Source organism: Primulina eburnea, chromosome 1 (assembly GCF_022965805.1).
Source record: "Primulina eburnea isolate SZY01 chromosome 1, ASM2296580v1, whole genome shotgun sequence".
Classification (NCBI taxonomy): Eukaryota; Viridiplantae; Streptophyta; class Magnoliopsida; order Lamiales; family Gesneriaceae; genus Primulina; species Primulina eburnea.
Window position 1 is genome coordinate 61,973,461 of NC_133101.1, and position 27,474 is coordinate 62,000,934.

At 33.8% G+C, this 27,474-nt stretch overlaps 2 protein-coding genes and 1 pseudogene across 2 annotated transcripts; all 3 read right to left on the bottom strand.

The window, feature by feature from the left end:
• Positions 1 to 1,797: 1,797 nt before the first annotated feature.
• LOC140838273 (uncharacterized) lies at positions 1,798 to 3,695 on the bottom strand. Its single transcript, XM_073204448.1, has 4 exons — positions 3,211 to 3,695; positions 2,623 to 2,749; positions 2,434 to 2,506; positions 1,798 to 2,271 (listed from the first exon to the last, which is right to left on the bottom strand). The coding sequence occupies exons 1-4, from the start codon at positions 3,236 to 3,238 to the stop codon at positions 2,005 to 2,007; spliced, it is 495 nt and encodes a 164-aa protein (XP_073060549.1). The 5' UTR covers positions 3,239 to 3,695; the 3' UTR covers positions 1,798 to 2,004.
• Positions 3,696 to 5,209: 1,514 nt separating this feature from the next.
• Positions 5,210 to 7,094, bottom strand: LOC140838280 (probable xyloglucan endotransglucosylase/hydrolase protein 30). Its single transcript, XM_073204458.1, has 4 exons — positions 6,843 to 7,094; positions 6,602 to 6,702; positions 6,317 to 6,525; positions 5,210 to 5,893 (listed from the first exon to the last, which is right to left on the bottom strand). Exons 1-4 carry the CDS (start codon positions 7,030 to 7,032, stop codon positions 5,365 to 5,367), a joined length of 1,029 nt encoding a protein of 342 aa, XP_073060559.1. The 5' UTR covers positions 7,033 to 7,094; the 3' UTR covers positions 5,210 to 5,364.
• Positions 7,095 to 14,315: 7,221 nt separating this feature from the next.
• Positions 14,316 to 18,609, bottom strand: LOC140838289 (coatomer subunit alpha-1-like; annotated as a pseudogene).
• Between the last annotated feature and the right edge of the window lie 8,865 nt (positions 18,610 to 27,474).

Here is a 27,474-nt window from a genome sequence, read left to right on the forward strand (position 1 = left end):
TTTATACCCCCCTCTCTTTTAATCATCATATTATGAGTGCTGTGGATACATCAGCAGCGATCATACGGATGGCAAGGATATCAGATATTTTGCATGTTAGTTTTGTGCTCTACTCGATTTACTGTCCCTCGTGACACTTTCTCTAGACGTTTTGCTGTTGCTCGTAGTCGATTTGAATGAAGTTCACTTATCCAAGGTACTTATGGTTTTGCTCTGAGCACATATCGCTCTCTGGCCCTTACATTTTCGTTCTCCGTTTGGAACTTGAAATATTTTCAGAATATTATGAGGCAATCCGCTGAGGTCCATTTTTAGCAAGCATGAACGACAAATGTACGTGGTGAATTAGGCAATAACTATTCCTTGGTAAGTGCTCGAAAGTTTCACATGGTATGACGAAGTAAAATGGCAGATTTCTGAAACCGACATATTCAACTACCGCTTGTGAACCCCCTGAAATGAGAATTTCTGCTAAAATTGGCTTGGATATGTAATTTGTTGTTGTGCTCAAATTTGGACAACTCTACATATTTATTTAAAACTAATAAAAAAATTAGCAATCAAATACTATAAAATATACGATAAAAAATATTTAATATACATTATAAATCTGGCTCAACTGAACTTTGGATTACATGTTCTTGAGCTCGATTTGAACTGTTATTTCAGTAGCTTGACTAAGCTTGATCGAACCATCTGTGAGCTACTTTTGAGTGACTTGGAAGTTATTATTGACTTCCAAACACATAACATTGACAAAAACTTGTGTGAGACAGCTCACGAGTCGTATTTTATTGTGAATATCAGTAGGGTTGACCGTCTCACTCACAGATAAAGATTCGTGAGATCGTCTCACAAAAGACCTACTCCATAACAAGAATACTATAACAAATTTATACTATAACAAATTATTAATGTTTAATATGTCTATATTTTTAATTTATTTAGGATATTTGTGTAAATATCGTTACTTTTTGGAGGATATCATAATTTATTTTTCATTTCAAAGATCGTGAAGTTTTTGTGATTTAATAGGGAGAATTTTTTTTAAAATAATTGAAAAACTATATGCTATTTATTTTAGAATATTTTTATCCTTACTCCTCAGAAGGAGTGTCGTGCTTAGATTTTTTTTTTTTTTAAAAGTATGAGCAATTCTTTTTTAATAAGAATATTAGTTGCTCTCCCCTCCAATGACTGGATTACGGCCCACCGGTATGCACAACATGATTGGATCAAAATTTGGGCTGAACTAATGCTGGATCAATCTAGGCTAAATATTATTCATGATAACACATTTATTTCAATCAGTCCAACATGTAAATAATCATGTTCACAATATATGTATAAAAATCTATCCCAAGGTCTAGACGTGCCTTCAAGACAATTATTTCAAGATCTCACAAAAAAAAAAAACCCAATTATTTCAAATTAGTCCATTACATGTGTAAATTAAACTCGTAATATACATATGGACATCTTCTTCTTTTTTAAAAAAAATTAAGATGGAACACTCACCGTTGCTCTTCCGTGTGTATTGATTAAACTCGCCTGCATACAACACTAGCAAGATAAACCGTACTTGTACATACGAGTACTTTGCATTCATATCTCCTTTGTATGTTTGGCACTAAAGGTGAATGCAAATAACCTTACAAATAAATATCCTTTGATTTCATACATAAATTTCATGAACAAAATTGAGCTGAAGCCAGATAACCTTTCCAAAACTTCGAGTTCCGCTATTGTTGGAAAAAAGGGAGCGGAGCATGAATTGGAAAGGAACGAAATTCAAAATGGAAAGAAAATAGAGTTCACAGATACCATTTTCAATTTATGAAGTGAGCTGAGTTGAAATATTTTCTGGTAAAGAGTGTTATTACAGACTTCTAAACAGATGATAAGACTACTGTACCAGATATAGCTAAATTCAAGCGTTTATCAATTCCGTGCTAGTTTATGAGTATCGATGTAGTAACAAGTTTGCTACGAGGTAGCGACCCCTTACACCTTCTCTGCATTTTGTTGCAATGCAACAACCACAAGTGTCATGAGTGATGCGTAGACAGAATTGGGTATTTTCTGCACCACCTTGCCGACACCGGGGACATTCTCTGTTGTCCTTTTAGTTAACAAAGCCAAAGTTGGAGCTGCAACCAAACTAATGATCAATCCCCAGCTCACTGTCACAAATGTATCTCTTGTTATATGCAGGATGAAATTCACGAATTCCACACGGTCGAGTTCACCATCAAGATTCATATCACTCTCCTATACGTTACAAAAAAAAGAACATAATTTCCAATATAAGTCTAATGTGAACTTGGAACGGTTTTGTCATGGACGGAACAACCCTGTTGGTGGCCTTAAGTAACACGAATGGAAGGTCACCAGTCACCAGTGTGCGTGTAAAAATGGAAATCTGTAACTTACCAGAATCAGAATTTTTACTTGTTCCTTTGTGGGGGGGTCGAAATGCGAACCAGGCAAACGCTTATTAATGTCACTGCAAAGATGGAAACAATTTCAGAACCACCCCACAATCTAAAAGAGTTAGAAAATGGAGAAATTAACTATGTCAAATGGATATGAATAGTAAATCATGCAGATGAAGCTTCTGACTTATATACGAGTAACACAGCAATATAAAGCTCCTCAAACGTCAGAGTAGCCCTATCGGAATCTTGATTCACACGATCAAAAACTCTGTTGGATATAGAGCCTATCTGCCTTTCTTTCCAATCCTCTCCTGCATAAACATAATATTCAATCTTTTTTGTTAGAATGACTACGATTGCTGCTCGGCATAACCTCGAAACCATGATGTTTCACAAGACAATTAAGTTCACATCTGGTTCTAGATTTGGCTCCCAAAGACCTGAAGGGACTTGTGTTTTAACAAGATTATGTCGTGACAGCACTGAATTCATTAGGATACATAAATTAACGTTATGGTTTTGCTTGAATTCTTCGAAAAATACGAATTGGTGTAATTTGGTTCGAAATTTTGAAAATTAAAAATAGGCAACAAAACCCAAAATTCGAAAACGACGACGTGCTGTCGACAGCTCTCTGATCGGAAAAGTAAGATCCCATCCAAAAAAAAACTCAAAAAGGTTGTTCATAAATTGAATGAAGATTTCCACCCCCAAATTTTAACAGTTTCCCATTAATTTCAAAAGGGAAATCCAACGATTAAAGAAAATTTACCTTTGAATTTTTCAAGAATCTGTCCCATGGGAATCGGAGGACTGAAGATACAAATAGGAGAACGCAATGAGAAATCTTCAAAAACTTGAAATCTTTAAATGGGTGCAGGCGGAACAACCAAGCTTGTGATTTGGATATTTATTTTATTTTTCTTCCATAGTTACATTGGATGCACCAAACACGGAGCTCTATAGTTGAAAATCAGTTTATAATTTTATTTATTTTAAAAAAAATATCAATACACTCGATTACTCGAACTCGATCACGTTCATATCCATATTCAAGATGTCCATATAATTTATAGAACCGAATATACTAAAAATATAGAGCAGCAAGACGGATATTCAGAAAACCATATAATAAATTCTCGATTTCCTTCCCCTTTTCACAACACTCTTGCTTTCTCTTCCGAATTTCGGCACACTTTTTTCGTGACGGTCTCTCTTAAATTCAGCTGCCTCACAAACCACGACCCGAAGTGGCCGCAGCCTTACGGGGTTTTGCTCATTCGACTTCGTCCATCTGTGCTTCCATTTCCACACACATATTTGCCTGAAACCTCCACGTTTTTCCTTTTACATCCCCCAAGAACTCCAATTCGTGGAGAATGCAATCTTGATCCATTAGTCATTTGCAGAATATAAAATACTTTTTAAGATTCAAATATCACGTATATATTTTTTAAAATAAAAGTTAAATTACAAATTAGTAAATATTTCTTGAGGCTCCATAACTTACGGTTTATTTCACCCTACTTTGTGTGGTACTGCCCCATTAGGTGATCAAAGGCCCAGATTTACACACACATACACCCCATGAAGTGATCAAAGGCCCAGATTTAATCACCATATAAAATCAATGGCTGAGATCCTGTGAAGACACTACCCCCACAGATAGCATCTACTCTACCCTAACTTACATACACCTTTCCATATTTAGTAATAATGACATGATTTGATTTCTTCTAATTCTTAATATTATCTATGACGAACGTCTTTTATTAATGTATCTATATTTTTAGTCTTTTTTTTTCCCTTTTGAATGCTATCTATATTTTAAACTAGTTTTTCTTTTTCAAAAATCTATGTATTTTGTGATTCAATAACGAGATATTTGTGAATATTGTTGTCAATTTTTAAAAGAACTATTTAATAATTATTCTTTATATTCAAAAGCGTGTTGTGCTTGTTTTTTTTTTTAAAAAAATATTGTATGCAGAAATTATTATTTTTTTAGAGAGCAAAATTTAATTTTTTGATAAGAATATTAGTAGCTCTCCTTTAAAAATTGTATGCAAGAATATTATTATTATCACATTATATGTATGTAAAAATTCAGCCCAGGGCTCTGATTGGGTCTCGGGACATTTTTTTTTTTCAAATAACCCAACATGTTTATAAGTTAGTATGAGATTATCTGTCGACAAAAATTTGTGTGAGATGGTCTCATGGGTCATATTTTGTGAGACAGATCTTCATTTAGGTAATCAATGAAAAAGTATTAATTTTTATACTAAAAGTATTAATTTTTATTATAATATTGGTAGGGTTGACCCGTCTCACAGATTAGGATCCGTGAGACGGTTTCATATAAAACTCACTCTTAACTGTCTTGCCTCAATCACAAATTATCTTTTTTTTTATTTGGAAATTTGAAAAAAGAGCTTAAAGGGATTTTGAGCGCACACAGTCGTCCATATGTATTTTTAGGAATATGTGTGTTCAAAATTTAAAAACACGAGATAATTTAATTATCTATACTTGTTTTCAGAGATATTTTACGAAGATAATGTATGATATAATTAGACTTTTTATAAATAAGAATCTCCCATATTGGAGACCCTTGATTGTAAAAAAATAATTCAAATTCGTCACCATAGCTACTCTTCAGACCATATTATAAAACTTTTGATAAGTAGTTGACAACTTTGTTCCACATTCCTTGACAATTTACTTATATTTTACAAGAACCAAACAAAAATAATAATTAAGACAATAAACTCTCCAATCTAATGCTCCCACGTGTAAATTTTTATCCCAAAGCATACAATTTAATACAAAAAAAAAAAAAATAGAAAAGAAAGAAAAAGACCAAAAAATATAAAAATCAAAGTATGTGTATACTATTATTTACATGAAAACATGTGTATGAATTTTAGCCTTGGTCGTCTTCATTTTGATCATAACGCTTAGCTTTCAAAATCTCACCTCTCCTCTTGTAACTCCTCCTATGAAACTTGTCGAACTTCAACCGTCCATTATCCTTGTACCGCCGCCTCTCCGCCGGATCAACGTCACACTCCGGCGGTGCCACAGGATACCTCACTATGTCGTAACAGTACGAGTAATACACATATTTACTCCTAAATCTTTTCATGGACAACCTCTGTTTCGGGGTTATATTTGCAAAATCAGCATTATCAAGTTGGCTATCTTTTTGATCAGCACAGCCCGTGTCGATCACCTCTTCTAGTGGATCCGACGTGCATCCCTGGAGAACGAGGTCGGTGAATTCCGCCACGAACGGCGCGTACTTGTAATTAGCTCTGTACTTGCCGCCGGAAGTAGCCCAGTCGGAGCCATCCCAAATGGTTGCATATAATCCCATAGGCTTCGACGGGAAATCACCTCCCATGGCTTCCTTGCGTACCATTTCGCGGATAGGCACATCGTCTATATAAAATCTGCAAAAATCGGAATTTTGGAGTCGAAAATTTATTTGAATCGCGATGCATAATTATAAATTTATGTCTAGTAACTAAAGAAGTTTAAGAAAAAAAAATAGAACTGATTAATTTTTTGAATAAAATATTATACATAAAATTTGATAAATTTTAAATTGAATATACATTGACCAACTATGCTTACTTAAACACGTTTTAGGCTGATTAATGATATCCATATTATCTCTTTGCATGTGACCATCATATATATCTAAAATTACTTATTTCTAGTTTTAAAAAAAAATCAAATCTAAATGTTTTTTTAAAAAAATAACTATTAATTTTATGTTGGGGACGGCGTATAAATCTTGAATAGGTCAAATTTCATGCAAGGAAGCAATTGACAATTATATATTATTGATGAAAAAATAAATAAAAACTTACATGATTTTGTTAGTGGTCCATAGTATGCTGTAACGATGGAATTCTTTACAAGGATCAAACCAGAGGTAGTATCTCTCTTCTCTTCCTCTATCCGTGCTTCCGTTTCCATACATATTTGTCTGAAACCTCCATGCTTTTCCTTTGATGTTCCCCAAGAACTCGAAATCCAATTCGTCGTGCGTCTTTCGAAATATGTCTCCATTAGTCGTCTGCAACATAACAACATAATATCCAGTTAGAATTCAAATTTCATGTAGAGTATATTATATATGTATTTCTACGTACATAGAACGCGACCACGATTCCTGCGGTGTAATCGGACGGGAGCTTGATTTTAGCGCTGAAGAAACCATGGTTGTAGAGGTCGGAGGATTTAAATCCCGAGCCTGCAAATGAGTAAATAAAATCAAAGCTGATTAAATATATATAAATAAACATTAATTATAGTGTAAAACGCATGATTTGAATTGATTCCCTCCTGGCTCGTGAAAATTATGTTGAAAAAGAAAAGATCAAACACACATGCCTGTGAATTGGTTGAGGTGAAGTTGAACAGACCGATCATCGGCGGAGCGGATGATATTCGATTCGCCGAATAAACTTGTGAAGCCTCTTTCGAATGGGATGGTGGATACGTTGAAGGCTGCTGCAACGAAGCCTGCACATAATACATGAAGAACAAGGAAGAAAGACACAGAACAGTGGAACTCATCCATGTCTTGTAGTATATATTAATACAAATGTTTTGCTTTCTCAAGGTTCTTTTGTGCGTGTGTGTGTATATATATATATATATATATATATGTGTGTGTGTGTGTGATGAAGATGGAAGAATTCTGTGTTTAGGTGTGAGAATATGTCTTTTGTGAAACGATCTCAAATGATTTTTATTCATGAGATCAGTCAATCTTGTCCATAAAAAATAATATTTTTGATATAAAGATTAAATTTTTTTCATTGGTGAACCAAATAAAAAATGTGTATCATAAAAGTGACTCACGAGACCTAGGATATTTGTGAAAAAATAATTGGCAATAAGGATGAGCTGGATCTATGATAATTTGTTTAATCAGTGGACATTAGAAAATCAGAGTTAAAATCAAGGGTATTTATGGGAATTATGAGGTGTTTATGGAAATTATTAATATTGGAAATATATAAAGACTAGTTCAATTGATTCGTCTTTCTTATATTTGGATTTTCAATTTCTAGATTTTCCTCGATTTCTCATTTAAATCGAAGAAAAGAGCGTGGTCATTTACGGAAAAAATTTCCACTCAGAAAAAAAAATCTAAAAAGAAAATTAGAATTGTAGATGTAATTAATTATTCGAATTTGGACACGCGAAACTTAACACGGTATCACCCTCTGAATTTCTTTGACCCATTTTCAAAATCAAACCTCAAGAAAAGTTGCTTTTGAAAATAATTTCCCAAATGATATAATTTTTTTAAAAATATATTAGAGAACCATTGAACAACTGGCTTTAGTGCCAATATCAGATTTAATCACTGTCACAAATGGGTTGAATTAAATGTCCTATTAAAAGGAAATTAAGACAAAATTAGCCATTGAAAAATGAGTTTGAACAACAATCAATTATTATTGGGAAGAAAGTCAATCGATCAACTTTCAGTAAAACCAACAGTAAAGGAGAGAAAAGATGGTGATAATATTTACTAATTAATAGGTAAAAAATTTATCCAAGTTTTAAAATTCCAATCATGATTTGAGTCCAATTATATGTACATTCCATATTATTTTTTTAAAAAAGAAAATTGAGTCAAATTTAATTCATTCCTTTATCCCTCAAATTCTATTGTATTTGTTTTTGCAAATAAAACTTTATAATATACGTACGAGTCATATAATTCACGCTATGAATTAATTTCTCTTAACTGTGTGGATGTATAGTTTGACCCATATTTATGATTTAAACACGTATAAATAACGTGTCCAACTACGTACTATATATAGCCATATATTGATTGGCTTACTCAATATATATATATATATATATATATATATATATATATATATATATATATATATATATATATATATATATATATATATATAATTTCATTGATTATTTTAATCAATTGTTGGTGTGATGGTTATCTGTATTAGTAACTTAAATTAATTAGCGAGGCTCTTAAAATTCATCGACGGTGGCTATGACTTTTTGAAGGGAAAATTTTCTTTATGCAGTTACATCTTCGAGTAGGTGACATGTGAGACCGTCTCATTAATCTCAATCTGTGAGACGGGTCAACCCTGTCCATATTTACAATAAAAAGTAATATTATTAACATAAAAAGTAATATTTTTTTATGGTTTATCCAAATAAAGATCCGTCTCACAAAATAAGATCCGTAAGACCGTCTCACACAAGTTTTTGTCTACATCATCTGTCCACGCGGCACGCCATCTTCCATGCAACTTGCTAGAATTTTTTATTTTTAAAAAAATTATTAGTTTCATAGGATGGATAATTGCATGCCATTAGTTTATAATAACCACAAATCTGATATAATCTTCAAGTACAGTTGTCATGTAAAAAAATCGCCTTAGTTGCTATAATATTGATGTTTTGTTTCATTCTAACACGCAAAGTATATTAACATAATATTACTGACTAGGAGACAAATAAATCTCAGTTGTACAATAGTGACATCTGAAGTTAGAAATCGAGACTTATCAAGAATGGACGAGAAAATATGAATGTCAGTGTTTTAGATACAAAACATATGATATATACATATTTTTTGGAAAATTTGTAATTTTGATCATTTATGTTTGGTTTTTTGTGATTTTGATCAGTTATATATTATCACATTTCAGTTTTAGGCTTGTCGAAATATTAATTTTGTATTTTCGATTGTTAACAATTTTAGTCATTTTTCACTTGTCGATGTGACACCTTGGCATTACACAATTTTCCTTGTAATGTCTTGTTGTCGTGATGCTCTATTTTTTTTCTTTTGGGAGGTATAGTGATTGCAACAATTAATTAACAAATGAGCAACTGATAACATGTAATTAGAAAGAGATGAAAAACCAATATTAATAATTGAGTTGGTTCAATGGTTTGATTTAATTACTGTGGACGAGGTTGAAATTAAAAAAAATTCATATATATCATCAATATGGATCCGAAGTTTGCCATCACAAGAATTCTGGCCCTCTGCGCGAAATCACAAACAATGAATTGCGGTAATAGATTCGTCCTCGTCATTCTTGGTTTTTAATCATGATGAATACAAATCAATCAAATTTCGCGCAATCGAGAAAATATAGATATATGAAATTGAATTTGTTACTAATTATCTCGTGTTTATTTATATACACCACCAACTTAAACATAGAAGGTGAACGATGTGCATACGCTGTTGCATAATCGAAAGGGTGGGTCATATGTAAATTGTATTCATATTAATGTATTATCAAAATTGATGATAGTTTCTTGAGTGAGTCTCATGTGAGACCGTCTCACGGATCTTATTCTGTGAGACGGGTCAACTCTACCTATATTCACAATAAAAAGTAATACTTTTTCATGGATGACCCAAATAAAATATCCGTCTCACAAATACAACCCGTGAGACCGTCTCACACATATTTTTGCCTAGTTCCTTTGGCAGTTGGATTTGTCTAAAAGAGATGGGCCAATTGGGATGTGGAATCTGATTGGTGCCGCGTTGCTTTCTCCGCCGTTTTCATCAAATAAGTGTTATTTGTGTGTGTGTGTGTATATAAACCAGTGTTATTATTTTGTATATTTTATGTGGTCTCCGTTGTGTATTAGACGGAATATATATCCATATTTGGGGTCCACTAGTAAACTCACGCCGGAATGCCATATTACTGGATGAGCTCGGAATAAACAGACAACTTAGAAAACAAAATATATAACATGTAACACAAAGAATATAAAAATCATCGTATGAGTCAATTTTGTGTCCTAATCTATCCAAATCATAAAAACAAAAATTTATTTTTTATGTCAAAAATATTAATTTACGCCTAGATATATGTTGGTCGATCCGTTAAACGGATATAGATTCATAAGAACGTATCATACGAGACTTATATATATAAAACACTCATATATTCAAACAATTTCTAAACTTAATTTTCAACGAAATTGAGTTAAGGAACTTATTATTATTATTATTATTATTATTATTATGTCTTGGAATGAAACTATAGTTGTATTTAGTATAGACAAAAAATGGGATATATGGTCCTACGAAAAACAGGTCTCCTGCTCCGTAGGCCCTATAAAACCTAAACTTCCCATTAGAAATAATTTCCAATCATTTTGTCATTTTGGGTTCTTTATAATCTTTGGGCAGTCGACTCATTTCTACGTAATTTCACTTAGATTTATAAATTAATACACAATAAATACGATTTAATTTTACTTACAATGGGGGGCCGATCGATATAACCTGACCCGAACCAAACCAAACCAAACGGTGCCAGCTTGTTTTGCAGGGAATTTGCCCGATTCAACTCGAGAACATGCTCAAAACTTCCAAGTAATAATATATATAATGCGCAACTAACAAATAATTTTGTAATTTCTTTATCCATATTTTATTTAGAAATAATGATTGAGATATCATTATACAAGAAGAAAATATGCTAATTACAATGTAATTAAGCTCATGAGGAAAATCATGATATACTAGTTGAATTTTGAGTTATATACGAGGATAATCAAATTGGTCTTCAAATTGCTGTAATTTGTTCTTGATATATACATACGTGTACTCTATATATATCCATATTTATATCTATATGTATATAGGTGCAGACAACTATTTAATCTATAATATATTATTATTAAATTAGAGACTCATAAGTTATAGAGTGGGTCTCATGTGAAATCGTCTTACGGATCTTAATCTGTGAGACAGGTCAACCTTACCGATATTCACAATAAAAAACAACACTCTTAGCATAAAAAGTAGTACTTTTTCATGGATCACCCAAATAAAGATCTGTCTCACAAAAAAAAATTTGTCGTGAGACCATCTCACACAAATTTTTACCTAAGTCATAGGTCATGTATTGATAAAATTTAGTATCATAGTCAAGTTTATCTTTACTAACTTAACACTTGTTATTTAAACAAATAAAGCATTAAGTACGTACTTCAACTATTCGATCATCCCGATGTCTCATTTTTCTCGACGTAGCTTAATAATAGTTCTTGTTCGAAATATATATATATACAACTAGCATATAGTAGTCATTTATTTTTATAACACAACAATAAAATTATTTAATTTTTTAGATCGATGAAAATTTGAATGATGAAGATACATAAAATGTGAAAATATACATTTTTAGATTTTTTTTAAAAAAAATAAGATGATTAAGTTCGAAATAAATTTTGAAGACACTTGAGCCGATTAATTAAATTTTGAAATAAATTCCGTTCTATTTTCCTACACACTATTTTACAACACTTAAAATTTTTCTTTCTTATACGATTTTAATTTCGATTTAGCTACATTTTTTTGTTTCAATTTTTGGTTAATTTTTTAAGTGTTTTAATTAAGATCATGAGATTATTTATCATAGATGTATTGTATTTTTCTAAAAAATTTACTAAATTATAAAAGTAATTTTTTTTATTTTTACGCAGATTTTAGCGACGGTTTATAAAATCATCGCTAAATTTAAATACCGTCATTACAGTTGGAAACCGTCGCTAAATTTAAACACTGTCGCTAATATTTAGCGACTGATGTGTCACAAACCGTCGCTAATATTTACATGTTTTTCTAACATTAACGGCGTACACTGCACGCTGCAGATAGTGTATTAACGGCGTACATATGCGCGCTGTCAATAGTTTAACTATCAACATCATACTCTGCACGCCGTTATTAGAATAAACCACAGCGTAAATCGCACGCCGCCAATAGTGTCAAACTTAAGACGGCTTTCAACTTTACAGTGTGCGTCGCAGCGTGCTGCGGATACCTTTCCGCGGCGCATATTGCACGCCGCGAAAACCCATTGTAGTGTAATATGCATGCATGGGTAAGGATCGTTGACCCGTCTTTAAAAATGAATCTTGTTCCGTATTGATTTGATTATTTTGGCGAAATGATGTGGATGACAGACATCATTCATGATGGTTGGTAGCAAAACACATTGGGAAGTTGGAAGAAGACGAACGAAACGTGTCGAGAGAGCTCTATTAATAGAGATGTTCTTTCCTCATTTCAGATCATCTTTTTATCAACTTCTTCTTTTATCTTATAGCATTTGATTGATTAGTTTTATAATATTTATTAATATTTATTCTCTTGTATTAATAGAATATGCGTTCTCTTTGGAAACACATTGTGTGATTGTACATCATAAAATATTATACCGAAATTCTTTTCATTTTGCTCATATTTTTTATTCTAATAATTTTTAGAAATTTTTCCCATAAATCTCAGTGTCCAATTTTAATCTTTATTTTCATATTTATATCGCAAACCTGAAACCAATAGATTAGTCATTCAAATAAACGAACCATGATAGTGAGAGGAATCGATTTAGTGTCGGAGCACTGATACGAGATTCTTCAGGTTATGTTCAGCATGCGATGGCTTGTTTTATTAGATATCCAGGATCGGTGAAAGGCGTGGAACTACAAGCTATTCGAATTGGTATGGATGTGTGCGCGCGAATGGGACTGAACTATATTTGCATCACAATATTTGCATCTCCTCGGATGCAAGCCAGGCGGTCAATGCGATTCTCGATCCAGGTGAAGATATCAGTCGATTGGCCATGTAGCTTTGGAAAGTCATGAACTAAATTGCTCACATGTTGCCAAGGAAAGCTTTATCTTCTAACCCCAATCTGGAGTTTGTTTGTAACAATCCTTGGCTTTGGATTTACTTCATTGATGAAATGTTGTCTTTTAGCTTCTTTTTTTAAAAAAAAAACCCAGAAAAACTCAACTAATGACATTTTTCAGAATTTTTGAATCAATGTTTTTGTTTACTAATTGTACAATATATAATCAATTTGAATTATTTGTATTTTAATTATTCATGATGTTCTTAAATTTAAATTAATTGTATTTTAATTATTCATGATGTTCTTATTTACTAATTTTAATCATTAATATTAATAACATTTAGTCAGTTTCATTAAAAATTGATCATAATTTGATAAATATTTTTTTAATGATGAATATAAAAGTACTATCAGTTTTTATTTTACTACAAAAATTCTAAAATCGGGGGAAGAAAACAAAAACAATGTATCTTTTTTCTGTGTATGATTTTTCACTTTACGAGGGGTTAAAGGTTAATTTTTCTTTTTTATCAATACTATAAATTCCTTGTAAATTTTAAATTTATAATTGAGAGATTTTTTCTTTTTGAACCCAAAACCGAACAAATTTCATTAGCTCAAAACCAGTTCATTACAATCATTAATTAAAACATCATAAATAAAGCTAGGAGCAACGAAGAGGACACAAGGACTAGCGTGAGAAGTGGCCGCCCGAGCAAGGGTGTGGGCAACCATATTCGCTTGCCGTCTTATAAAGCGAACTTTGTAGAAACGTTCTTTTGACAGAAGGGAGCATCATTCTCCAATAATTGTCTCAAACTCACTGCGGTCTACCGACTTTGAATGAACCGCCTCCACCACGGTTTTCGCATCTGTTTCGAATATAATATGTTGCATATCCAAAGATGCGGCCCAGGTTATGGCATCAAGTAGCGCCTTTGCTTCTGCTTCTCGTACTTCAATTGACCCCTGGTATTTAAACATCCTACAGACCATAAACTCACCCTTTGGATCTCGAACCACCGCTGCAGATCCAATCGAGCTCGTCTCCCTAAAGATGGCTGCATCGACATTGCATTTCATGAATCCTGTTGGTGGTTTACTACCTCAAATTGAATTTATGTGGTAAATGTTAATGGTGGAAAAATGAAAAAGAAAAAATTAATAATAATAAGAAAGAGAATGGAATGAATTGGGTAGGTCGGGTAAAGTTCCGGAAAGAGGATTTACTAAATACACATGTCAAAAAATTTAATTTAATATTATACAAGAGAATACAAAATCAACTTAAATAGATTTTTTTTAGTAAGTAGTCCCCTTGTCCAAATTGGCCTTCATAATCCTCGTATCCATCTCATCAATATCAAAACCCTCAGCCCTGTCGGCATCTTCATAATCCTTGTGTCCACTATCATCAAGGAACCGTTAACAAAGGCCATTTTCCTGCACATAATACCGGATTCGGGTCAACAGTGAAGGTCTCTTCACCTTGGGCAAATGCGAAATACTATCTCCAAGTTCCACAGCTATACGATCTGCAATATCATGGAGCCCGTGCACAGTGGCTGTGATATATGCAAGTGGCAGATGACCTGCATTCTCCAGAATCTTGACACGCTCCCTGATATCTCCAAGATTCAATGTAACATGAAATTGTCTCATCACATCATTCTTGACCTCAGAAATTCTCGTCATTTTGGATAATTTATGCAATTTACCAGTTATCAGGTAATGAAAAGATAGTCTCTCAAAGTTTTTTATCTTCTGGTGTGCATATTCAACAATCCCCGTATTTCCTTGACGAAGTGCCTCCGTTCCTAGTCTGTACCAGTGATTTTTTTCATCAACCATTTTTGCTGATTCAATGGCATTCTCAATATTACCGTTTTCAAGGGCTAAGTTAAAGCGGGTACTTTCATCCTTCACAAAACAAAGAGCGCTCTGCGGGAAGCCCTTTTGCAGCATATAAGCATTTATGGCCTGTCCACATAGTTTTGAGTTTTTCATCATATTTATCGCTAGGTCAAATCTCTTTCCCAGTAAGGACAGCTCGAAAATTTACTCAGTTGAATCAATAAAGATATGACGGTTTTCCCCCTCCCGATTCAAGTGAAATATTGAGTTCTCATATATTTTCGTGATATATACTGGAGCATCCAATGTCTTGATAATTCCGCTGTCCCCATTAGGAAGGCAATACTTGATATGTGTCAGTGTTGTATAGAAGAAGATTCCATTCTCATCCCATGCTCCACTCTTGACATGTATGGTCTCGCGAAGAGTGCAGCGGGGCACAAGCTTTGTATCAGCAATAACAATGGAGTGTTTGCTCAGTAACGCAACAGAAGCCATATCTGGAGACCAAACCACATACCTAACTACAGGATTTTGAATATGCCCAACAACATTCCTTTGTTGGAGATCAAATTTGACTACCCTATCCTCTGCCCTACAGAGTAGATTTCCAGTGCCCGCATAGAATATAGCATCAGTGGCAATTGGAAGAACGCTCTTTTTCACTATTCTATTTTCCAGGTTCTTGACCAAGACTTGATTGCCACACTTCTCAATCACAGCAAACCTATTTCTGGTAACAAACACTGCTGACCCCCCAACACCTCTTTTTGCCTCTTGAACTGTATTCCCTCCACCATAGCTGTCTTTCCGAATAATATAGAGCTCATATGATCCCCCATCCACATCCGACAAAACCAAAACAGCATTCCCTGTAGGACAGTAAGACAGAGTTCGAGGCCCTTGATTCAAAGTATGCGAACCAGGTCGGAGGATTGGTGTCAGTCGAACATCTTTATGAGTTGAATAGTCAAAGACGCGGAGAAATCTATCCTTGACAAAGATCACCGAATCACGGCTAACAGAAAAGGCAAGACGTTCTCTCTCCAACTTAAAAACAATCATGCCACTATCATGACCAGCAGCCAAAAGATTTAGCTCAGGGTGTAATGATAGGATCCGGATCTGGCAAAGCTCCTTACTAAAAGTATGCAGGCAAATTCCTTTTGTTGCATCCCAAATTTTGATACTCTTGTCTTCAGAACTTGAAATAATGACATCCAGTCTTCCATGAAATAAAACACAGGACACGTCATTCATGTGCCCTGTTAATAGGTCCATCTCCCTTCTCTCCACACCTTAGACCAAATAAATCACATAACAGCCCCTCAATTCTGAAACTTATGACTTATGCAACTAAAGCAATCCAAGATCATGAGATATGCTCAATGAGAAAAATAAATCTGATAGAAGGAATTCACAATAGGCATGTTCCATGAAAATCTAGTGAAGCTAGATTCAGTATCCTGGTAATATTAGCAAGGAAAAAGGATCCCACTCTCTTTGATCAGAGAAATTAAAATTTTCTTCAGGTTTTAATGGATGGCAGCATTCTGCCACCAACACAGATAAAGGATGAGTTCTGGGAAAAAAAATTCACATCGTCGATGTGCTAAAATGTAGCTGACGATCATCCAAATAAACAACTTAACCAAATTTGATACATAGCATAGCCAAGTCCACCAATCTCTAGCTGCTCTACATGCTTTCTCATTAATTGATAACATGTAAATCGGAAATCCACCTTCCTTTTGGAGCTCCCTATGAAACTTCAGCAAACATATAATTTTGTAAAAACGACGATCCAGAAATGGCACATATCAGAAACCTTAGCACTAGCTTATAGCAAAAAGGCTAGAAAAACGATAATGAAAGGTAGAAGATTTCGAGAGAGGTGTCAACCACTTTTTTATGCTACAGATGAACACAATGTCGAGCACTGCATGAATGTCTACACTCTACACTAATATGTATTTATGCATCGGCATGTGTCATTCTAAAAGGTACTTCAAGGCTACAACAATCAAAGAGCAATGGCCCATACCTTTCAGGCAACCAATTTTAATTTGGCAGGCATCTGTATAAACAACGACAGGAAGAGTAGGATGGAAACAAGCCCACTTAGTCATGGGACAACAGCCTAAAAAATAACCTATGCAAGGATCAGCACCCTTGACGTTGACTGTATGTTGCAGTATGACACTGACATCCCAAACACAGACATGACAGTCTGAGGATGCTGAAACAAGTAAGCCTTCTTTGGAGTGGAACGATGCACATGTCACAGCATCACGGTGCCCATTCAACTCATAAAGGCAAGTTCGGGACTGCCAATCCCATATTCTAATTGTCCGATCATCACTTGCACTGACAATCCAGTGATACTCGTGATGAAATTGAACTGTTCGGATATAATCAAGATGACCAAGAAGAGTAAACAGACACCTACGTAATCTGTAATTCCACACCTTGATTTTGAAATCGTCGCCTGAAAAATCAATATTTTGGTATAAACAAGAATGATGCATCTCAATACAAGTGTAGAATAAAAATTAGAGACATAAGCCGATTAAAAGCAACACACAAACATTTTCAACATTATATTCTATAATCTTGATCGAAATTGAGTTCAATCACAGATCCCGAAAACCAAATTATCAATGAGATAACAACTTAATAACAAGAAAGATTATCATATACTAACTTAGATATATCTAAAAACCACAATAGGAAATAACATAGTGATGCTGATGAAATTTGGACCATCAAACTTTCCATCAAACTTATAAAATGTATCACTCACTCCAAGGTAATTACAATTTTTCCAAACGACGGTTACATCGATAAGGTGACAATATATCTAAATTATAAACAGACCTTTTGCCTCAGATCGAACCAAGCTCCACTCCACCAATCAACAATTCCCAGCAATCATAAAATAGAAAAAGATTAAGCAGACCTTTTATTAATATTTCGTAAAAACCCTCTTATGAGGCAACATAAAATAAAATCATAGGCCACCATAGAAAAACCAGGTATCTTTTTTTATATCTCATTAAAATATATCCTCAGATAAGAGAGGAAAAATAAAACACAGGCCAAGATAACTGTGGCACCCAAATTCACCACAAAAAATGCCAAAAACATATATCTATCCCCACAATCCAATTGGGGAAAAAAGTGATCTTGCCCACCGCATCAAAAATCAGATCCAGAAGAAATTTAATTACATGAAATCAATCGTAAATCTTGTTGGACATATAAATACATAAGAAAATAACAAAAATATAAATAAATAGACCTCCAGATACAAAAAGCAGGGGTGAATCATGAAAATGAACACCACGAACGGGTCCATGATGGTCGTGAAATCGATGAATTAGAGTGGCCGTGTAATAATCCCAGAGTTGGATCACACCGCTGTCGAGACTCGCCAAGATCCATGGCCTCTTCCTGTGAAAACTCAAACCTCTCACACACTCACTCTTCGTCTCCAACTTCGTCAACATTTAGAATTCTACTCCACAAACAACGACCTCCGAATGCAATCAGGGAACCTAAAAGCCCTCACAGATGTTTGGACGAGTTAAAAAAAAAAGGGTTTTGGGTTGTATGGAATTAATTTGAATAAATTTTTTTGGAGCGACTAAAATGAAGTATAAAAAATAAATTTAGAATATTTACTACGTGAACTATAGAAGTTAAAAGATTGATTTTGACTTGTGTTGATTATCATTGTACGTGATACAATCAAAAGAAGAAAAGAATTCTTTAATCAGAAAGAACCAATGACAATTTTGGAATAATAAATTTATGACTCACATTGCTTACCGTCAAAATATTTCCTTTCAAAACATCACCTTCATCAAAATCGGCTTAGTTCCATTGCAAGTCGAAATGAATGATCTATGTTACACAACAGCATAACCGGAGTTCTTATCTTGAAGTTTAAATCTTGATTTCGTACTTCAGAACAAATAATTGCATTTAAGAACTCTAGGATATGCACATTATGCAATATATCAACATTTTATCTGAATGATACGTTGTATCAGAACTAAGATACAATATTTCCTCTGAATAGTTCATAAAAATTATGTATTTATTTATGAACTGAACGATATCTAGAGTCAAGGCCAATATAGATCTTTGCTGCAAATATATTACATCACTGGAAATATTGTCAAACAACGGATATGTGCTCTCAACAATTGTTGCAATAAAATTATTGTAATCTTTCAGCAAAAGTTCATCGAGAATATCAATTGCTGCATAACTATCATTTGTTTGTTCAATTTTTCCATCCCCTAAATTAGCAATCCAATCCGAAAATTGTCTCATTTCAGCATATTTTTTTATCAGAACTCAAATTCTGTAGTGGCATGTTTTTTTGTCAATATCAAAACTTTGCAATGTCTTCAAGAGTACGGTGAATTAATAGTGGCAAGAACAATATCATGTCTACCATATTTTGGAATAATTGACAATATTTGTCGAAAATCACCATTGAAAACAAATTTTTTCCCACCAAAAAGCAGATGAAGGATTGACAAATCTCAGTATATCTTTCATTTTTTTATCCAAAGCTTCAAAACAAAACATATGCGTCATTGGAGTCTCACATCAATTGACAAGTTTAGATTTTATTGTAAGTTCTGTAAGAGGACTTTTTTGCTTGATTTTGCATGTTAATTTCTCATTAAGAATACATAGAATTGCAAAGTGAGAATGAACGATTCTTCCACCAAGGAGGAGATGAGATGATATACCACTGAGTGCCACAATCAAAACAATTTCTCCATTTGATCTCAAGCATGCAGACAGAGTTTTCTAAATAAATGTTTTGCCATTACTTTTATCTTCATATACAAAGAAATCCCTCCTATATTTGAATCAACAACAACTATAATCGTATCATATACTTGATGTTGCTCATTTTTCAAATTATTGAGGATATTATGATATTCTCTCAACAGTGCTCTTATATCAAATGCAACTCATCATGTATTAAGTTATTTCACGAAAATTGAAAATATTGATCATTTGGAAATGAAATTGATTGAAATCCACATACTCTTTCCATATCTTCGTAATAAATTCTCAATTTCTACCAACGCGTGACTTTTAATTTCATTCTCATTCAATTCCAATTCTACAATAGAAAGAAATTAAAATATATAAATATATGTAGCTTGCAAAAATATAAATTACAAACAATACAATAATATATTGGTACATACCTTGATGTTGCTGCAAGTTACGTTGTTTGTATAAAATACCATCCAACAAATATGTCTACATGACTTCCAAAATACTTCAGGTAGACTGATATTATCCGATGACAATAGAGTAGCAAATAAATCTTTCATTGACTGTGTTGTAAATTATAATTTTGAGGTTTTTGTGCTTTTAAATATTTAAGAAATTTCACACTACAATTAAATTTATTATATGTTTGTTATTTAGATGAGGTGCCTTGGGCTCTCAAAAAGAGGAACTAGCCGAAAGGTCAGAGCCAGCCCTACATGAAGAGTAAGGACTAGCTCTTTACGTAGTGATTTTGTATTGTAAATCCAACAAGAAAATAGAATTTGTTCCCAAGTGTATGCCTCGTCTCCCCAATGAGCTATGCATGTCAAGCATTAGTTACGTTGCCCAGCTAGCGGATATCTTTGGATTCATATTCTCGTTCCTAATGATTGACATGCGCTTACAAGGTTGTCTATCTCAAAGTGGCAATAAAAATTTGGCTTTTATTATTTTGGTTTTTGTTGTTTTTAAAGAGAATATAGTTAAGAATCATTAACCAAATTGATCACCAAATTCTTCGATTATTACTCTTTATAGATTCAAACGAGAATCAATTCAAACAACAGTGCAATGCCAACAAATGCCATAATTCGAATTTGTCAAATCCATGCAATAAAACTACAAATAAAAACCAACCCCGATAGAGTTTGATCACAATCAAATCCACATCACATGCATCAAACAAAATTAATAGAGTTTGATACAACCACCAACTCAACACTATTTTCAAAACACGCTCCTTCAATCGGCACCTCCAGTCATCCGATCAAGCACACTGCAACAAAGCTCAAGTAATCTACTGTGAACTTGCTTGACATTCGATAATTTTTATTTTAGAAAAAAAAATTCGCACTTACCGTCACCCTGTGCGATTCCAAACTGCCAACAACACCTTCTTTAAATAAATCATCACCTACATAAACCAATTAAGATCAATGGAATTAGCATAAAAGAAAGATCAATAGTTAATATTTATAGATAACTTTAAATTAACAACGAACAAAATTACACACCACGGCCTTCCAAGTCTTCCGCGGCCTTCCAAGTCTTCCGCGGCCCGTATAAGAATTTTTTTTCGAGTTATTATTATTGTAAAAATAATACATTCGAAAATATTAAATGATACATGATATATGAAATTTCAAACCAATAAATACATGAAATTCAAAATTCAGTACAAATCATGTAATAATTTCGAAATAAGGTTGGATATCAATCAAATTTGGAAAGAAATATTACATACAAGGCAGCTTTTCTCAACAAAAAAACATATCAATATTTATAGAATGAGTATCTCGAAATTTATGGAAAAAACATCTCCAAATTGTGGAATAATATCAACCGAATTATGGTAAGATTTTCACATCACCCCTATAAATACCACTATATACCATTCAAAATTTACACCATTCTAAACACTTCAAATTTTCGAAAATTGCTCTCCAAATGCTGATTATTTTGCTCCCCAAAATTATGCTGCAGTCATCAAAATTTTGTCCAAATTCAGAAAATTATTTCTCTCGCTCGGGTGCTCAGAATTCGATCTCCACATTTCAAAATATTATTTCATATGTTTTGAATAAAATATCCAAATTTCTGCAAAATCCAACGGTTAGTTTTACGTTTATAGTTTTCGCAAGAAAACTGCTCAAATTTTATGTGGGAACAACATACCTAGGATTTTTTGCCCATAAGCAGTTTAAAAAGACTTTCAAACCCGATCTCCACCGTTCATAATGTATTTTACGTACTTATGAATTTACTGTAAAATTGTAAACCCGATCCAACGGTTAATTAAGGCGTAAGAAAATTTAGAAGGCGGATGATTTTTCGGTATATGTGAGCTTGTTTTAAAGTTTTATTTTTCGGTTATGCATTTTTCGTTTACCAAAATTCAGTCGCGTGCAAATTCTTCTTCTACTCTATTCTTGCTACGATTATCATATAGTGTGTGTGGACACTGTGTGAATTCGACTGGATATGTGAGGGAATCCCAAATATATGATAGGACCCTTACGCGGTGGGGATCACCAAATTCTTCGATTACTACTTTTTATATGATTCAAACGAGAATCAAATCAAACAACAGTACAATGCCAACACATGTCATAATTCGAATTTGTCAAATCCATTCAATAAAACTACAAGTAAAAACCAACCCCGATAGAGTTTGACGACAATCAACTCCACATCACATCCACCAGCCAAAATTAATAGAGTTTCATACAACCACCAACTCAACACTATTTCCAAAACATGCTCCTTCAATATGCGCCTCCAATCAACTGGTCAAGCACACTGCAACAAAGATCAAGTAATCTAGTGTGAACTCACAAGACCTTCGATAATTTTTCTATCATAAAAAAAGATTCGCACTTACCGTCTCCCTGTACGATTCCAAACCGCCAACAACAGCTTCTTGAACAAAATCATCACATATATAAACCAATTAAGATCAATGGAATGAGCATAAAGGAAAGATCAACGGTTAATATTTATAGATAACTTTAAATTAACAACCGACAAAATTACACACCACGGCCTTCCAAGTCTTCCGCGGCCCGTATGTCAAGAATCCAAAAACTAGCTCATAGTATGGCATAGATCCCACACCAGGTGTAGTATCTAGCGGATACACGTAGGCTAGGGCATATGCCATCGATGTGAAATTAACAACAAGCATCTGCAAGAGAATACATATGACACATTAATATGAAATTTTTTTTAAAATTTTTTAAAGGCTTTCTAATAACGAAGAATGTACCGTACCGACGGACACATATGTCGAAAAAGGATATTGTCGAAATAATAAACCATAGGCAAGTGCCCCTTGCCAATGTAGAACATTGGTGGGGTTAACAGAGAACTTTCAAGAGACACACGATATCTCAAATAACTCATAATATTGTAGAATACTAACATGAGAGCAACAGAACGGAATTTAAACACCTCAAAATAAGATTCAATGATCCAAAAACACATATGAGGGACTTTTAAGTTCTTTTAAAAGGCTATATATGTTCTTATGTTCCACGGAAAAAAAAACTATATTCTTGTAGTAGAACTTACCGATAGCAGCCAAGACATTGATTATCTTCTAAAAAATCATGTTGAAGCAATGTTCCATATTGTTGTCATCATCACACAACGATGGGAAGATTGCAATCGCAGTAGGCGCCACGCCCACTCGTTAGCACTCCATATGCATGAAGAATCCAACGATGCGCCGATTAAAGCGCACACAATAAAATTACTTTAAAATAATTTTTCAGTGACGGTAAAAAAAAGAAAAATCAAAATATATGAGTTATTTACAAACTTACCCATCTTGTAGTATCTGACCATGATGAACAAGATGGGGTAGTCCTCCCATCTTTGGAAGAAGATAGGTGAGTTCTTCCACTGGTGGAAGGAGAGGTGATATGACCCTTACATCTGAAATGAGACTACCGAGCCATGTCCATTGGAAGAAACAAACTAGTGATAATTCCGCCACTTTCAACTTCTTAGATGTGAGAAACTACCAATAGACTTGTAGATTGACAGTCCTAGTAAAAATCCAAGAAATTTGACATTCTTGTATATGAGAAAATAAAGTTAAAAAGTCTCTCTGTGTGTGCGCATAATAAAAAATATGCACCAAAATATGTGTGAGAATCCAAAATTTTGGGAGTATAATTTTTAAATATAGACATGTATAAAAATTTATTTTCGAGTTATGGTATTATTGTAAAAATAATAAATTCGAAAATAGTAAATAATACATGATATTGAATATTTCAAACCAATAAATACAGACTCCTTAGATAAATAAAAATTAGGGACTAATATCAGTAAACTATGGAAAGTAGAGGAATCTCAGTGCGTAGTTAATTTTATGCATGTGATATGAGTCACATTGTACATGATATGTGTTCTGAAACTTATGTATGCTGTTATGTTGTGCTCGAACGGCTCCCACTTGCTGAGTGACGACCATATCACTCACCCCTTACAATTCTTTCTCAGATAAGCTTGAGGATCAACTCGAAAAAGAATAGTCTGATCAGTTTTGGGCCGTTGATTTTCAAGATTATCAGTTTAAATTTAATGTAAGTTGTAAACGTTTCCACATATTTTTATCATTTTAAGAATCTACATTGTAAAGACAATTATATGATTGATTATGAGTAATAAACTAGTTTTAAGTTTATACTGTACTACGCGGCTTGTTGTTTTCAATTATGTAGTTGTAAAATAACGTCGGTGTCGACTAAACCCGGTCTCGGGGCGTGACAATCTGTACGTTGTCACTAGTCTGATTTAAGTCCTATTTTTTACACTGAATGTGCTATATTAATAGACGAGTGCTTAGTTTAATGTAGAAAAATATTTTCATATCACACTGCAAACATGCTTTCCTTCTCCTGACCTTTTTCGATAAGTCATTCAGTTTCGGATTCATGTCTCATATATTAGGCCCAAACCACATTTGAGACCCATGGCCCATCTCCAACCAAAGTAGAAGGCCCAACACGCGCCCAGTTATTATCCTATAAATACCAGTTTCGAGTGTCTAAACACTTCAAATTTTCGAAAATTGCTATCCAAGTGCTGATTATTTTGCTGTCCAAAATTCTGCTGCAGTCGGCAAAATTTTGTCCAAGTTCAGAAAATTATTTCTCTCGCTCTGGTGCTCAGAATTCGATCTCCACATTTCAAAATATTATTTCATATGTTTTGAATAAAATATCCAAATTTCAGCAAAATCCAACGGTTAGTTTTACGTTTATAGTTTTCGCAAGAAAACTGCTCAAATTTTATGTGGGAACAACATACCTAGGATTTTTTGTCCATAAGCAGTTTAAAAAGACTTCCAAATCCGATCTCCACCGTTCATAATGTATTTTACGTACTTATGAATTTACTGTAAAATTTTAAGCCCGATCCAACGGTTCATTAAGGCGTAAGAAATTTTAGAAGGCGGATGATTTTTCGGTATATGTGATGCTGTGTTTTCGAGGTGTCGGTTGTATGATTTTTCTATAGTTTTCGAATTCTTCACGTCTTCTTCTAGTCTAAGATAAGTGAGTTTGTTTTAAAGTTTTATTTTTCGGTTATCCATTTTTCGTTTCCCAAAATTCAGTCGCATGCAAATTCTTCTTCTACTCTATTCTTGCTACGATTATCATATATTGTGTGTGGACACTGTGAGAATTCGACTGGATATGTGAGAGAATCCCAAATATATGATAGGACCCTTACGCGGTGGGGATCACCAAATTCTTCGATTACTACTTTTTATATGATTCGAACGAGAATCAAATCAAACAACAGTACAATGCCAACACATGTCATAATTCGAATTTGTCAAATCCATGCATTAAAAATACAAATAAAAACCAACCCCGATAGAGTTTGACGACAATCAACTCCACATCACATGCACCAACCAAAATTAATAGAGTTTGATACAACCACCAACTCAACACTATTTTCAAACACATGCTACTTCAATATGCGCCTCCAATCAACCGGTCAAGCACACTACAACAAAGATCAAGTAATCTAGTGTGAAATCACAAGACCTTCGATAATTTTTCTATCATAAAAAAAGATTCGCACTTACCGTCTCTCTGTACGATTCCAAATCGCCAACAACAGCTTCTTGAACAAATTCTTCACCTATATAAACCAATTAAGACCAATGGAATGAGCATAAAAGAAAGATCCACGGTTAATATTTATAGATAACTTTAAATTAACAACCAACAAAATTACACACCACGGCCTTCCAAGTCTTCCGCGGCCCGTATGTCAAGAATCCAAATACTAGCTCATAGTATGGCATAGATCCCACACCAGGTGTAGTATCTAGCTCATACTCGTAGGCTAGGGCATACGCCATTGATGTGAAATTAACAACAAGCATCTGCAAGAGAATACCTATGACACATTAATATGGAATTTTTTTTAAATTTTTTTAAAGGCTTTCGAATAACAAAGAATGTTCCGTACCGACGGACACAGATGTCGAAAGAGGAGATTGTCGAAATAACAAACCATAGGCAAGTGCCCCTTGCCAATCATCGAGTACGTGAACATGCTGATGGGAGAGTCCTCCCAGGGAGGCTGGTGGAAGAAGAAGCGCGACCATAACCTTTAAATCTGAAATTAAACTCCCAAGCCATGTCCACTGGAAGAAACAAGCCAGTGATAATGCTGCCACTTTCCATTTCTCAGCATGTGGGAAACTACCGATGGATTTGTAGATCGACACTCCTAGAAAAAATCCGATGAATGTTACAAACTTTTTCACCCATTGTTTCAGCCCAAAAAGACCACCAAACATGCACATCATGTTTAGGGCCACAAGAGATCTCATCACCTTAAAAAAAAATGATATCAGTAAGGAAAGAAAAAAAAATCTCAAATAAATCAAAGATAAAAACTTTACCGCGAGTTTCACAATACTGCGGTAAATCCCATCAGAAATATATCGAACTACAGGTGCAACTATTTTTGACATTATCTCCATTTTTAACAGAAGTGAAAGAGAGAAGAGACCAGAAGTGAAAGAGAGAAGTTAGAGAGAAGAGACCAGAAGTGAAAGAGAGAAGTGAATGAGGGGTTTTGCGTATGAGAGAAAGGATATGCACCAAAATCTGTACGTTGTCACTTGTTCGGTTTAAGTCCTATTTTGTACACTGAATGTGCTATATTAATGGACGAGTGCTTAGTTTAATGTAAAAAATATTTTCATATCACACTGCAAACATGCTTTCCTTCTCCTGACCTTTTTCGATAAGTCATTCAGTTTCGAATTCATGTCTCATATATTAGGTCCAAACCACATTTGGGACCCATTTTTCGATTACTACTTTTTATATGATTCGAACGAGAATCAAATCAAACAACAGTACAATGCCAACACATGTCATAATTCGAATTTGTCAAATCCATGCATTAAAAATACAATTAAAACCAACCCCGATAGAGTTTGACGACAATCAACTCCACATCACATGCACCAACCAAAATTAATAGAGTTTGATACAACCACCAACTCAACACTATTTCCAAACACATGCTACTTCAATATGCGCCTCCAATCAACCGGTCAAGCACACTGCAACAAAGATCAAGTAATCTAGTGTGAACTCACAAGACCTTCGATAATTTTTCTATCATAAAAAAAT